This window comes from Procambarus clarkii, chromosome 27 (genome assembly GCF_040958095.1).
Source record: "Procambarus clarkii isolate CNS0578487 chromosome 27, FALCON_Pclarkii_2.0, whole genome shotgun sequence".
NCBI lineage: Eukaryota > Metazoa > Arthropoda > Malacostraca > Decapoda > Cambaridae > Procambarus > Procambarus clarkii.
Genome location: NC_091176.1, coordinates 10,774,317 through 10,789,764, shown reverse-complemented (window position 1 = coordinate 10,789,764; position 15,448 = coordinate 10,774,317). Strand labels below are relative to the sequence as shown.

Genomic DNA, 15,448 nt, shown 5'->3' with positions numbered 1-15,448 from the left:
ATTTAAGGAGTCGTACTGGTAAAACAGTCGCTTTAATACTAAAACTTTACAACATATAAATGTGGCTTAATAGATTACACTGAAAAAATTATCCTATGTCCTAAAAATAATGCTTCCAACTTCCTTGCTTTTAGATGTTACAGCAGCAGGTGTTGCAAATATTATCTCAGTGTGGGGTATCAACAGTTCAAGAATACCTTTTTAGGCTTACAGCCTAAAATGTAATTTTTGAAAGACTTAAACCTCAGAAAAATATAGCTTTTGCAAGCTGCTAGTTCAAGTACGTTTATTGAAACAATAAAATACATCTCAAAGCGATAGAGTAGCTTAGGCTATTTCTACAATCGTCTATTTAAAGTCCCTCAAGGGGCGCACAAATCCAGCGAGTACAAATACACAAAACAGTTGCTAGTATATTAAACAGGGTAGGCTTAACACTCCTCATTGAGTCGTGACGAACTCGACAGATCTTACACCTGACATACAACTTTGATATCAAACCTGAGCCTTTCTTTCGTGAGATAATCCCCTGTCAAGAGCCACTGCCCACAGCTCAAACCCACTACCCATAACACAAACCCGCCACCAACAACACAAAGCCACTACCCACAACACAAAGCCACTACCCACAACACAAAGCCACTACCCACAACACAAAGCCACTACCCACAACACAAAGCCACGACCCACAACACAAAGCCACTACCCACAACACAAAGCCACTACCCACAACACAAAGCCACTACCCACAACACAAAGCCACTACCCACAACACAAAGCCACTACCCACAACACAAAGCCACGACCCACAACACAAAGCCACTACCCACAACACAAAGCCACTACCCACAACACAAAGCCACTACCCACAACACAAAGCCACGACCCACAACACAAAGCCACTACCCACAACACAAAGCCACGACCCACAACACAAAGCCACGACCCACAACACAAAGCCACTACCCACAACACAAAGCCACGACCCACAACACAAAGCCACTACCCACAACACAAAGCCACGACCCACAACACAAAGCCACGACCCACAACACAAAGCCACTACCCACAACACAAAGCGGGTTCGTGTTGTTGTAGCAGGGAGTTACACATAAGGTTCATGAGCATGGTGGTCATGTCGGAGAGTGAGAGTATATCAGGGTGCTGGCCGTCCCTGCAGTGGAGCTGAGGGTCGGCGTACAACCCACTCCAGGTGTACCCTTGCTGGTACAGCTCATCACACTCTAGAATCGCTGCTAGATTGAGAGGGAGGCTAGAGTCCCACCACCACAACCCCGAGGAGGAGGTCTGGATAGGGTCTAGGTGGTCGAGGTAGTCGCCTGAGAGCTCTCTCTGGGTCGTGGTCACGTATGGGAGTTTGTGGGGTTTTGGATAGTTTGGTGAAGCCGTAATATGAGGTTGGGTCTCGGTTTGGACCATGTCGGCCATGGGATCCGAAGTATCTTGCCATTTTGTTTCTGCAAGTTTGGTTTCTTGTGGTGCTGATGAGTCTTTTGATCCCCAGGGAGGAGAAGTGGCTGTACCATTGTCACGACCATTAGAGTAACTAGATAGAGCAGCAGCAGTCGCATGGGAACGAGCAGCTTCAATGACACGATAACTTGCAGCAGCGACCGCAGCAGAGCGAGCAGTTGTTGAGCCCCAGGATGTCCGGTACTGACTCTGGAGGTACAGGAAGGTCTTTTCCGACCAGTCAAAGTAAGCTGGGTTAAAGGCGGCAAGGAAGTTCATCTTGTAGTCTGAGTGAGGCCGCATGCGACTCTGCGGCACTACCAACACACGACACCTTTCTGAAATCTGAAAGAAAAAGGCATGATAAAATGTATTACTCATGGGGATACATTTTTGGTGTAACCCAATTGACTTCAAGGCCTCCAGCTATTCAGCTTTCCAGAGTCGACGTTCTAAACCAGCTCAGCTTAGAACAGTATCGGCTTGTTGCTGAAGTATTGTTCTACAAGTTTAATTAGCGTACACATAAGGACATATGTATACATTATGGGATGACCGTATATAAATTTATTTATTTATATACACAAGAGTTTTTACATTCTTGTAAAGCCACTAGCACGCATGGCGTTACGGGCAGGTCCTTAATCCTAATTTTCCCGGAATACGACCCGCCAAATAGTTTTGTAAACAAAATCATACTAATCCTAATCAATCACATACTTAGGTAGTTGATATACGATTTTGTAGACCTGAGAGCAAGAATTTAAACTAATGTTTAAATTCTTCATGTGTGGCCAGGGGTGGGAAGGGGAAGGGAATTATCAGGAGTAAGCGCCAAGCCTACAGGCTCAGATGATGATGATGATGAAGATTAAGCCACCCAAGAGGTGGCACGGGCATGAATAGCCCGTAAGTGGTGGCCCTTTTGAGCCATCACCAGTATCAAGAGCTGATACTGGAGATCTGTGGAGGTGCGACTGCACCATGCGTGACGGGAGATGTCTCCCGTGCTACAGGCTCACTACAGCCCGTGCTATATAGCACCTGGATGGGGAAGAAGATAAAGAATTGGGATGAGACGGGGGAAGGAATAGGATGGAAATGGGAGGGGGGAGGGAGGATACAGAGACGAACACAGAGACTAAGAGAGACCGACAGTATAAAGACTCATATAAAGACTAAGGTAAGACAGACCTTCTCCAGCAGCGGGACGACCTTCTGGTGCATCGTCAGAAGCAAGTCGAGGATGTCGTGTGGGAAGTTCTGGGAGTCTCTCATTGTTAACTCAGTTATCTGCATCAACCACGAGCCGTATCCTGGAGGAGGAGAAACACTGATGCTGCGGAGGAGCTATATCAATGGAGAACTATATCAGTGGTTGAGGAGTATTGATGCTGTATTGTTGACTATTGGAATGTGAAATGTAAAGTATGATTTGTGTACATTATGGATTTGTGATCCCCCTTGAGGGATCTAAAGTAGAGGAGGGTAGAAATAGCCTAAGCTACTCTATACCATCCTCCTGTTTATATTGTAGTTTTTGTAACTACGTGCACCATAGTAGAAAGATTGACGTACTTAAGCAATTAGTATAATTTTGTACTATTAACTTCATAGTCCGAAAAAAAATTAAGCTAAAACAAACTTAAATATTCCTAGTCCTACTATAGCACACATATGTACTATATTAGGCCTCAGATATCGTGAATTAGGCCTAGGAAGGTAAGGTTAGGACCGTTAGGTTAGTTAAGGATGTCTTTGCAACATAAATACACAATCTTTTCCGGTTTATCTAAATACACAAGTACAGATTTCTACTTTCTAAATGCGTTGTACGTAGCGATATGTACTATGATCCTCACCGTTACTATCAGTACTGCCATAACAGAAGGACGGGCTCGTCCGAGATGTAATTTATTATCTCAATAAATTTACTGGAATTTAAACTTGAAGGGAAGATTGTTGACCAGACCACACACTAGAAGGTGAAGGGACGACGACGGTTCGGTCCGTCCTGGGCCATTCTCAAGTACGTTCGTCAAGTTCGGTCCAGGACGGACCGAAACGTCGTCGTCCCTTCACTTTCTAGTGTGTGGTCTGGTCAACATACTTCAGCCACGTTATTGTGACTCCTCGCCTGCACTTGAAGGGAAGACTCACCAAGGACCAGGAGGTCAGGCACGGGGGCGCTCCCAGAGGCCCAGGCGTCCAGCTCCTGCAGCTCTTTGGTCTGGTCATAGTAGGCCCAGTGTGGCTGGTTGAAGTCTCTGAAACTGAACACCAATTTCAATATTGAGATATTACTGTAGTAGGAGGGGACGGGATATCACTTCTTGAGGAGGAATATCACTGCTGTAGGAGGGATATCATAGCTGGAGGAATATAATTGCTGGAGAGATATCATTGCTGGAGGGATATCAATACTGGAGGAATATCAATACTGGAGGAATATCAATACTGGAGGAATATCAATACTGGAGGGATATCAATACTGGAGGAATATCAATACTGGAGGGATATCAATACTGGAGGAATATCAATACTGGAGGGATATCAATACTGGAGGAATATCAATACTGGAGGGATATCAATACTGGAGGAATATCAATACTGGAGGAATATCAATACTGGAGGAATATCAATACTGGAGGGATATCAATACTGGAGGAATATCAATACTGGAGGGATATCAATACTGGAGGAATATCAATACTGGAGGGATATCAATACTGGAGGAATATCAATACTGGAGGAATATCAATACTGGAGGGATATCAATACTGGAGGAATATCAATACTGGAGGGATATCAATACTGGAGGAATATCAATACTGGAGGAATATCAATACTGGAGGGATATCAATACTGGAGGAATATCAATACTGGAGGGATATCATTACTAGAGAGATATCATTGCTGGAGGAGATATCGATTGATGAAGATTAAGCTACTCAAGAGGTGGCACGAGCATGAATAGCATGTAAAGGAGAGCTATCACTGCCAGAGGTGGGGCATATCACTGCTGGAGGAGTATATATATCAGTGCTGAAGGAGGGTTAGTGTTTGCGGGCTATTCATGCCCGTGCCACCTCGTGGGTGGCTTAATCTTCATCAATCAATCAATCAATCAAAGAGTTATTTCACTGCTAGAGTATGAAAATGTATTACTATTGAGTGTTTATTTGCCTACAAGGAGCGTTTGATAAGGCGAACACAAAAGTCATCTTGTATGAACTAGGTAGTCAGGCGTCAAAGGGCGATTGTTATACTGGGTAGGTGACCAGTGGGTGATACCCCCCCCCCCCCCCAGTAGGTGACTGGGTAGGTGATTATCTTCAGCACAGAATGGCTCCGGTGGGGTATCAAGGCTGCTTGTCGGCTGTAAGGTGACAAGCTCGGCACATCTTAGAGAGAGGAGTGTTAAGTCCCACCCTCTTTAATGTACTAAGGAAGAAGGATAGCATCCGAGAGTCGCCGTATGGGACTTGAGGTTAATGAAGACAAGATTCAGTTTGAATGCAGAAGTCGGGGAAAATCTAGAATACAATTAAAATGCAATAATTATATTCGGCTTATATTGGGTATACTGGTGAGAATTCCTGGAGGCTGAGTTGAAGCGTATGTTAGGTCAATGTGGCAAGGGATGGGAATTATCGGGGGAAAAGCGCCAAGCCATTACCACTATACAGTACTTGGAAGGGCTCAGAATAAGGATTTGGGATGGGACGGGGGGGAAAAGAATGGTGTCTAATCCCTTGGACGGTCGGGGATTGAACGCCGACCTGCATGAAGCGAGACCGTTGCTCTACCGTCCAGTCCAAGTTGAAAGCCTTGGCGTGTTTGGAAAAGAGCGGGGAAGAAGCTGTGCTACGCATGATACACTTGACTGCTATTACAATGTTAAATGGGATTATTGTACTGTGATTTGTGGCTTTGTACTCAATGGATTTGTGCGCCCCTTGAGGGCCTGAAGTAGAAGGAGGGAGGGGGGGGGGGGTAGAGATAGCCTAAGCTACTCTATATCTTTGAGATGTATTTTATTGTCTCAATAAACGAACTTGATCTTGAGTGCTGTGAGATCCCTTGTTCATTATACTGCACTTGTCATTTCTGGGTGTTTGCTAAGCAAGTTGGTGAAGGTACAAAATGAAGCATGTCAATAATTTTAGGATGCCCAATAGATGCTTTGATTGAGACAATAAGGATGGAATTGAACTTATAAAGTATTAGGCTTAAAGTTGCTGAGATAAAATGCAGCTTCAGTAATAGACTAATGAGGGGGGGGGAAGAGTATTAAATTAAGCTACTCAGTTCAAAAGGTGAGATGAAATGAACAATGTATTTTAAGGTAACATAAGAGGGAATATAAGATATTTATTAAATTATGTTACAAAACATATCTTCCAATAATGTACTTCATTGCCTAAGAACAATTAACTTTGTTCTGATGGTTGAAATTGAAATAAGTTTATTGAGGTAAAATACACACAAAGGGATGAGGAAGCTCAAGCTATTCTCACCCCGTTCAGTACATCGTGTTAATACATACATATAAACACTTCACAAACAATAAACATATTACCAAACATTCTGAGAGATAAACATCTACATTTCCTATGTTCTGATGGTGATTGTTCCCTTGCAAAGGGTAAGAGTATGTGCAAGAAGGGACAGTTGAAGGCCACGTGTACTTGTATAATTAGAAAAATACCTAAATTGAACACTCTACATGTTTATTGTGATGGTTGAGTAATTTAAAGAGGGAAAGGCAGAATGTATTGTAGGCTTTAATATTTAAAGTTCACAGGCTGAACTTCAAGTTGTACATTATTGGCGGGTTTAAAAGAAGTAGTTAAAAGTAGTAAAGATGCCCCGTTTTTATTGATAGTAAAGATGCGTTGGAGTTATTAAGTAGCAGAATGCCAGTACATTATTGATTGATTGATAAAGATTAAGCCACCCCGAGAGGTGGCACGGGGATGAATAGCCTGTAGACAGTCCCTCAAGGGGCCTGTATACATCAAAGTATAAGTATACATCATACATAGTCGCTACATGTTGCTGTTGTTGTTTTAGATGCAGCTACTCAGAACAAAAGGATGCAAGTACCACGGGCAATGGTGAGCCCGTAGTTAACTTACTGGTACAGGAGCGGGGCTGTAACTGTGAGGGGGGGGGGGAGGGGGTGTATTTCAACATATATGATGGTTATTCAAATTCAAATTGCAGCGGGGTGACCTGCTGGAGGCGTAAAGAGTGACCTGCAGGGCTGACCTGTATGTGAGGAGCAGCTGGGGTTGGAGCCGGGTAGTGACCTCCATGTCCCGGTAGCGGATGTCTCTGTGGTTCCACCTCTTAACCATCTCAGACCACGGCTCGTCCATATCTTGTAGGTGGTGGTTGGCTTCCTGCAAAATAATAAAAAGTATGTATACGATAGGATAGCTGAGGGCAACATATGACTGTATAATTAGGAAACTGCCTACAGAAAACACTCTACATGTATATTGTGATGGGTCAGTAGCTAGGGATGGGAAGGCAGGATGTGGAGTCTTGATCAGGGAGTACACTGACATCGGCACTGTAGATACTGTTATTGGACGCCGCTTAACTGACAATGTCTCTTCAACGCAGGCTGAACTCCAAGGTGTATTAGCAGGATTACAGGAAGTAGTCAAATGTGGTAGATTGATTGATTGATAAAGATTAAGCCACCCAAAAGGTGGCACGGGCATGAATAGCCCGTAAGTGGTGGCCCTTTTGAGCCATTACCAGTATCAATAGATGATACTGGAGATCTGTGGAGGTGCGACTGCACCCTGCGTGACGGGAGATGCCTCCCGTGTGAATAGAACTGAGCAAAAAACGATTGATTGATTGATGAAGATTAAGCCACCCAAAAGGTGGCACGGGCATAAATAGCCCGTAAGTGGTGGCCCTTTTAAGCCATTACCAGTATCAAGAGCTGATACTGGAGATCTGTGGAGGTGCGACTGCACCCTGCGTGACGGGAGATGTCTCCCGGACCAAATGGTGACCAGGCTGTGTGTGGTGGGAAAAATGTGGTAAAAATGCTTGCTTCTTTATAGACAGTAGAGGAGCGTTGGAGTCTTTAAATAGCAGACGCCCAGTATACCAGAATATTGTGACTGAGTGTAGAGAGAATGTTAAGACATTAAAATAAATGGATATAAAGTAAGATTCATGTGGATCCCTTCACATGTGGGAATACTGTTGAATGAGGCAGTTGATGAGACAGCGAAGAGAGCCTCGGAAAAACTCTTGTCGATGTTGTATGTCAAACAACTTTGCCACAAATAAAGACAAGAATCAAGATGATCCAAGAGGATGAAGAAAAAGTTAAGAGAATGCCAATGGTGGACAGCAGTAACACAAGAATTATGCAATAATAAATACAAATTCGTCCTTCACTTATTTATTTATTTATTTATTTATTTATCTATTTATTTATTTATTTATATATATACAAGAAGGTACATTGGGTTTGTGAGAATACATTGGATAGTACAGTATTTACATTCTTGTAAAGCCAATAGTACGCGCAGCTTTTCGGGCAGGAGGTAGAGGAAAGAGGGACTTATGGTAGAGGAAAGTCTACTTGGAAGGTTTCAATTTACGTGAGATTAAGAGTAGGATACAAAATATTTCTGGCAATACTGTGTTGATGTCAATGAAATAGGTAATGAGTGTAATTTATGTAGTATGCCCACGGGAGACATCTCTCGTCATGCAGGGTGCAATCGCACCTCCACAGATCTCCAGTATCAGCTCTTGATACTGGTAATGGCTGAAAAGAGCCACCACTTACGGGCTATTCATGCCCGTGCCACCTCTTGGGTAGCTTAATCTTTATCAATCATTTGTAGTATGCCGCACGCCCACACCTTAGAACATTATGTATTAGAGTGTCAACTTATTGATAACTATAGAAATAAGGAAACAAGTAGTGTACCACATCAAATTGTTTGGATGTGTGCTTCGAGATGTATTTTATTGTCTCAATAAACGTACTTGAACTTGAAGTGGGTGGAGGGTGGAGTGTTATTGTGGAGGGTGGAGTGTTATTGTGGAGGGTGGAGTGTTATTGTGGAGGGTGGAGTGATCACGCCCAGGTGGTGTGGAGGATGGAGCAAGAGAACTATCAAGAGAAAGCGCCAAGCCATTGCGACAATATAGTAATTGGAAGGGATCAGAATAAGGAACAAATCCACAAGGGCCGTGATGAAGGTTCGAACGTACGTCCGAGATAATCCCAGACGCGACGTGATCAGAATAAGGATTTGGGATGGGACGGGTGTGGTGGGAATGGTGTCCATCCACTTGGACGGTTGGGGATTGAACGCCGACCTGAATGAACGAAAGCGCTTCTGATATACTGTTAAAACAAGTGTTTAAATATGTATTATTGTCAAAAAAAGATCTATTTCCAAGGTATGCTAATAATACATTATTAACACATAGTAGCTGCAGTGAGGGAGGTTTGTAACTAGCTGTCAGTGTACTTATAAGCTGTGTTGACTAGTTGTAAGTGTCTGTAAAAATATCCGGTGAGGTCTGATTAAGACCTCACCGGATATTTTTTGCCCTCTGTATTTTTTTTTTTTGCGCTACCGCTCACAGGATCAGTGCGAGGTGCACAATAAACTCCCCGCCACTGGTGGCACAAAGGCTTAGCGAGGTCAAGCACTGACGTTCCTTAGGATGCACACCACAACAGTTGCCTAATTCCTAGGTATGAATTTGTACTCACTGGATTTGTGCTACCTGATCAACCAGGCTGTGATTCGTACGTCAGGCTGCGAGCAGCCACGTCCAACAGCCTGGTTGACCAGTCCAGCAACCAGGAGGCCTGGTCGACGACCGGGCCGCGGGGACGCTAAGCCCCGGAAGCACCTCAAGGTAACCTCAAGGTATCCCCTTGAGGGACTTGAAGTAGAGGGTGGGGGAGTAGAAATAACCTAAGCTACTCTATTCATTTAAGATGTATTTTATTGTATCAATTAAATTAACGTACTTGAACTCCTAGGTACCTGTTTTACTCCTAGGTGAACTGAGACATCAGTTGAAAGGAAACGTACCCAACCGTTTCTACCCGTGGGACTGAACTCGGGTTCGTCGGTTGTGAGCCGAGGACACTCGGTTCAGGAAAACTGTCTTTAATATTTTTACAAAATGACGAGGTATCATTACGTTGTTTAACTCATTATTACTCTCTCTCTCTCTCTCTCTCTCTCTCTCTCTCTCTCTCTCTCTCTCTCTCTCTCTCTCTCTCTCTCTCTCTCTCTCTCTCTCTCTCTCTCCTCTCTCTCTCTCTCTCTCTCTCTCTCTCTCTCTCTCTCTCTCTCTCTCTCTCTCTCTCTCTCTCTCTCTCTCTCTCTCTCTCTCTCTCTCTCTCTCTCTCCCTCTCTCTCTCCCTCTCTCTCTCTCTCTCTCTCTCTCTCTCTCTCTCTCTCTCTCTCTCTCTCTCTCTCTCTCTCTCTCTCTCTCTCTCTCTCTCTCTCTCTCCCTCTCCCTCTCCTCTCCCTCTCTCTCTCTCTCTCTCTCTCTCTCTCTCTCTCTCTCTCTCTCTCTCTCTCTCTCTCTCTCTCTCTCTCTCTCTCTCAATAGTGGTTCATATTCACCAAACTGCTGGTTAGGGTTGTTTCCTGTTGAGAATATCTCAGAGTTTGCATCCTTGGATTATCCTGTCGTCGATCACTGCAATTTTTCTGTCTTTTATTTCATCTTCACTGTCACTAAGCTCTCAGTAAATATTTCGCCGTTTCGTTTTGGTCATTGCTACCTGGTATGGTCTGGTATCATCTTGTCTGTCATCCTCACTCTCATACTCTTCGGGCCTAGTGCAGGATTGTCTATCACTTAGGCAAACCTCTGCCATTTCCTCGACACGCAAGGGCACTTTATCATTGTAACAGTTGAGCACAAATTCACAACATCCAGGAGCGCTTACATTATGACCGCACAGGACGGCATCAGACACACGATCAATGAACTGGCAAACCGCAGCAAAGTTAAGAATCTGGGAACATAGAGGAAAAAAATGACTGCATCTGCTTCGTATTCCTCCCATGTTGGTGTTAATTGTTAATTTGGCAATGAAATACATTCTTGAAGGACATCGTGCTTTGTAACATTGGAACATAAGGATCTTATTATGATTTCACATTCTTTATTCATTTCTTCCTACCTTTTGAACTGAGAGGATTAGCGCCATCGCCTCTCATTAATCTAATCGCTAAAGCTTCATTTATCTTTGAAATTCTATCCCCAATACTCTGTAAGTTCAATCATATCATCATTATGTCAGTTATAGTATATCTTGGGTTATGAGAATAATCTTATTCTCATAACCCAACGGACATCTCCTTCACCCTCCACCCTCCTAGAGAGACGGCACCACTCCCGTGCCTGGTAAGTCCACTACGGGCTCACCATACCCCGTGCTACTTGCCCCGCTCCTGTGGCAGGTAAGTTACGGGCTCACCATAGCCCGTGCTACTTGGAACCTGTTCCGAGTAGCTGAATCTATAACAACAACCAACGGACGGGCTATAATCATAGGCTAGCCCAAGGGATGGGCTATAATCATAGGGATTATTCGCATGGCTTCATTATTTGCTTTCTCAAATCGGCTTGAGAATGGGTTCACCATTTGGTCACCATTTGGTCCGGGAGACATCTACCGTCACGCAGGGTGCAGTTGCGCCTCCACAGATCTCCAGTATCATCTTTTGATACTGGTAATGGCTCAAAAGGGCCACCACTTACGGGCTATTCATGCCCGTGCCACCTTTTGGGTGGCTTAATCTTCATCAATCAATCAATCTTGAGAATGGTCCAGGACGGACCGAAACGTCGTCGTCCCTTCACTTTCTAGTGTGTGGTCTGGTCAACATACTTCAGCCACGTTATAGTGACTCATCGCCTGCATACCTTCTCAAACTTGTTTTGTCTGCGTTTATCAACACTAGACAAGACAGGGCAGCATAATCAATAAGAGATCTCACAGTTAGCCTTGTGATTACCAATGGAATGTTAAATATAGAATATGATTAATAAATGTATACTGTATGGGTTTGTGAGCCCCTTGAGGGACCTTATATTGACGGGGGTAGAAATAGCCTACGTTACCCTATCATATTGAGATGTACGTCTTTTTCCTCAATAAACTTACTTGAACTTGAACTTTTTGGTAGTAAAGTTTGGTAGAAAATCATCAAATCAGATTCATCTTCAGATAGACAATGTTAACATTAGCAATAAAAATGAGGGGACGTTCCTAGGCCGATACATAGACAAGAGACTGAACTTCAGCACCCACATAACCACCTAGCTAAAAAAGTATCAAAAACGGTAAGTACACTTTCTAAAATCAGATATTATGTTCCCCACTCTGCTCTCCTCTCATTATACTACGCACTGATCTATCCCTATCTCACATACAGTATCTGTGCATGGGGTTCAACCACTGCAAATTACCTCAAGCCTATTATCACTCAACAAAAATCTGGTATCAGAACTATAACGAACTCTGTCTTCAGACAACACACAACCCCTCTGTTTAAGTCCCTTTACATGCTAAACATACACTCCATACATTTCCGTGTGCTATTTACATGTACAAAACCTTGTTCCTAAATGAAAATCTTGATCTGAAACTTTTCCTTGATAGGTGTAATAGAACCCATGAGCACCACACCAGAAATATATATCTCTTTGATATCCCCAGAGTCAGACTAAATCTGTGCAAAAATTCCATGCAAATAAAAGGGCCCAGTCTTTAGAACTCACTCCCTGATGAATTAAATAATTGTCCAACCCATGCCATATTCAAAAGTAAACCCAAAAAGTACCTAATTTCATCCTCATAGTTTCCTACTTTGTGCTTCAAACTCACATGGTGGTATTTTGTACTACCCACTTCCCCAATATTAGTACTTAACACATATATCCTTACCAGTGTTATCACCTCTGTCAACTTATGTTGCAGTTATTCGGTGACATAAAACCTTGCTACACTGTACCTTTTTCATCTTACCTGATATGTTATTTTTAAGGACCTGCCCGAGACTCACCTAATAGTGCTTGCGGGGGTTGAGCTCTAGCTCTTTGGTCCCGTCTCTCAACCGTCAGTCAACTGGTGTACAGGTTCCTGAGCCTACTGGGCTCTATCATATCTACATTTGAAACTGTGTATGGAGTCAGCCTCCACCACATCACTTCCTAGTGCATTCCATTTATTAACTACTCTGGCACTGAAAAAATTCTTTCTAATGTGTCTGTGGCTCATCTGGGTACTACGTTTCCACCTGTGTCCCTTTGTTCGTGTTCCACTCGTGCTGAAGAGTTTGTCTTTGTCCACCCTGTCCACCCCTGAGGATTTTGTAGGTAGTGATCATGTCTCCCCTTACTCTTTTTGTCTTCCAGTGTCGTGTGTGTGTGTGCGTATTTATTATTTGTGTCTGCAGAATCGAGCTGTTTGCTCTTGGAACCCGCTTTTCTGACTAATCTATTCTGTGTGTACTTACCTAGTTACCTAGTTGTGCTTGCGGGGGTTGAGCTCTGGCTCTTTGGTCCCGCCTCTCAACTGTCAATCAAATGATCTACAGGTTCCTGAGCCTATTGGGCTCTATCATATCTACACTTGAAACTGTGTATGGAGTCTGGTCCAAACATAATTTCCTAAAGAAGTGTGTGTGTGCGCGCGCGTGCGTACAACTAACTCACATGATGTTTGACCATATAATGGTACACTGAGTCCGTCCTGTTGAGCAAGTTGTCGAATAACATCCTGATCTTGGAGTCACCCATGAAGTGCAGCCACAGTTTGGGCTTCCTCTCCACCCTCTTCCTGATGCAGGCGGCGAAGATGGAGGGCCGCTCATACAACGCTATTCGACAAGAAACATGTGGCAAGACTCCTCCAGTAATTCTACTTCTTCGCAGGAAATATGGAGGTCGTCGTTTTTTTCTTCTTTCTTCTCTTATGGGTGTTTGTCGTTCTATTTCACCTGTACTACCTGCATCAGTGTTGGGATCAGGTTGTCCTAGGAATAGCAACTTGGGGAGGAGTCTGGCGATGGAATAATAGTCAGGAGTCGACGCTCCTGAAGGGGACTCTCGCTTCCGCACGAGGCGTCGCACTCTCCCAACGGTTTCGGAATTAATACGTAAAGGCTCCTCACTCGTTCCCCAGCCCTCACTTAGTGAACCCAGGCCGCCTGTTTCACTGGAATTATTTACTTTGTGGTTATACTGAAACGCGTCTGTAATTGTAAACAGCGATCTACATGATTGATGATGTTTGTGCGGGGAGTTACGTGGCGGTTCACCGTAGGTTACAGGCCGAACGTCCACGTCAATGTAGCTTAACACCAGACACCGTACACCCAACACCGTGCCCATCACTACCACAACCACCCACACCATAGACCTCAACTCTCGGAGTGACATATCCTTATCGGCAAGAATTTTCGGTTTTAATACAAAAACTAAGTAATGGCAAGGCTTTCAGCTGCAAGGCGATAATCAGTAACTGGAAGTCTTCTGGAGAAGATGTATTCCTGAAAGGACCAACAGATTCCTGTCCCCGCCAAGGCCACTAGAGATGGTGGTCTTCAGGTATATGCAGGTAAATAATGAGCCCGTTAATTTGAACGTCTTCCTACCGAGCGTCAGGAGGATAACACTAGCGCCTCGCATCTCGCATACCAGGAAAAATTGGAGGAAACCTGTACGTTAATTGTTCCCGGCTGCCACTCGCTGAAAATGCAATTGTTTTACCTAACCAGAAACGTAGGAATGAAAACAACCTACTTTTAATTTTTAGTAATGCGTCGTATTTATAACGCATTGGTAGAGTCCGTTAAAAAATGTGACGCATTGGGTGATAGGACGAGTCATGAGGTACTGCGCTATTGTGATGCGCCCCTTGTGGCACTTTGCTATTCCTGCGCAGGCCCTTGAGGCACTGTGTTATTTGGATACGGACTACTTGGGGCCCTGACGGCTGAGTGGACAGCGCTCGGGATTCATAGTTCTAAGGTTCCGGGTTCGATCCCCGGCGGAGGCGGAAACAAATGGGCAGTTTGCAGGCGATGAGTCACAATAACGTGGCTAAAGTATGTTGACCAGACCACACACTAGAAGGTGAAGGGACGACGACGTTTCGATCCGTCCTGGACCGAAACGTCGATTGTACACAATCGACTTGAGAATGGTCCAGGACGGACCAAAACGTCGTCGTTCCTTCGCCTTTTAGTGTGTGGTCTGGGCAAAGTTTCTTTCACCCTGATGTTCCTGTTCAGCTAGCAGTAAGTAGGTACTTGGGAGTTAGACAGCTGCTAAGGGACTGCTTCCTGGGGATGTGTAACAAAAAGGAGGAGGCCTGGTCGAGGACCGGGCCGCGGGGACGCTAAGCCCCAAAATCATCTCAAGAAGGCCCTTGAGGCACTGTGCTATTTCGAGGCAGGCCTTTATGACTGCTATTTGGATATCTATCTATATAAATAAAAATGTAAATGTTCGTTTGTTCAAAATCGCTAATCTCCGAAAGTTCTTCACCGATTGCTTTGAAATTTTGACACAACGTTGCATTCGGCATACCACGCCTTAGAACATTTTGTATTAGCATGTCAGTTTATTGATAACTATAGAAATAAGGAAATAAGTAGTGTACCACATCAAATTGTTTGAATGTGTGATAATGGTATGATAGACAGTATACTTAGGAGCTACAAGAATTTTGCCCTAAGAGTGTAAAACTTATATGCTGTGCTTACTATATTAACCTGCGGTGTTAAATGGGATTCTTGTATTTTGATTTGTGGATTTGTACTCACTGAATTTGTGTGCCCCCTTGAGGGACTTGAAGTAGAAGGGGGTAGAAATAGCCCAAGCTACTCTATCCCTTTGAGATATATTTTTTCTTGTCTCAATAAACATACTTGAACTT

General features: G+C 43.9%; 1 protein-coding gene across 1 annotated transcript; it reads right to left on the bottom strand.

The window, feature by feature from the left end:
- Window positions 1-269: 269 nt before the first annotated feature.
- On the bottom strand, window positions 270-14,151 carry LOC123762831 (uncharacterized). Its single transcript, XM_045749592.2, has 5 exons — window positions 13,222-14,151; window positions 6,748-6,881; window positions 3,634-3,746; window positions 2,668-2,789; window positions 270-1,818 (listed from the first exon to the last, which is right to left on the bottom strand). Exons 1-5 carry the CDS (start codon window positions 13,945-13,947, stop codon window positions 1,063-1,065), a joined length of 1,851 nt encoding a protein of 616 aa, XP_045605548.2. The 5' UTR covers window positions 13,948-14,151; the 3' UTR covers window positions 270-1,062.
- Window positions 14,152-15,448: the final 1,297 nt, after the last annotated feature.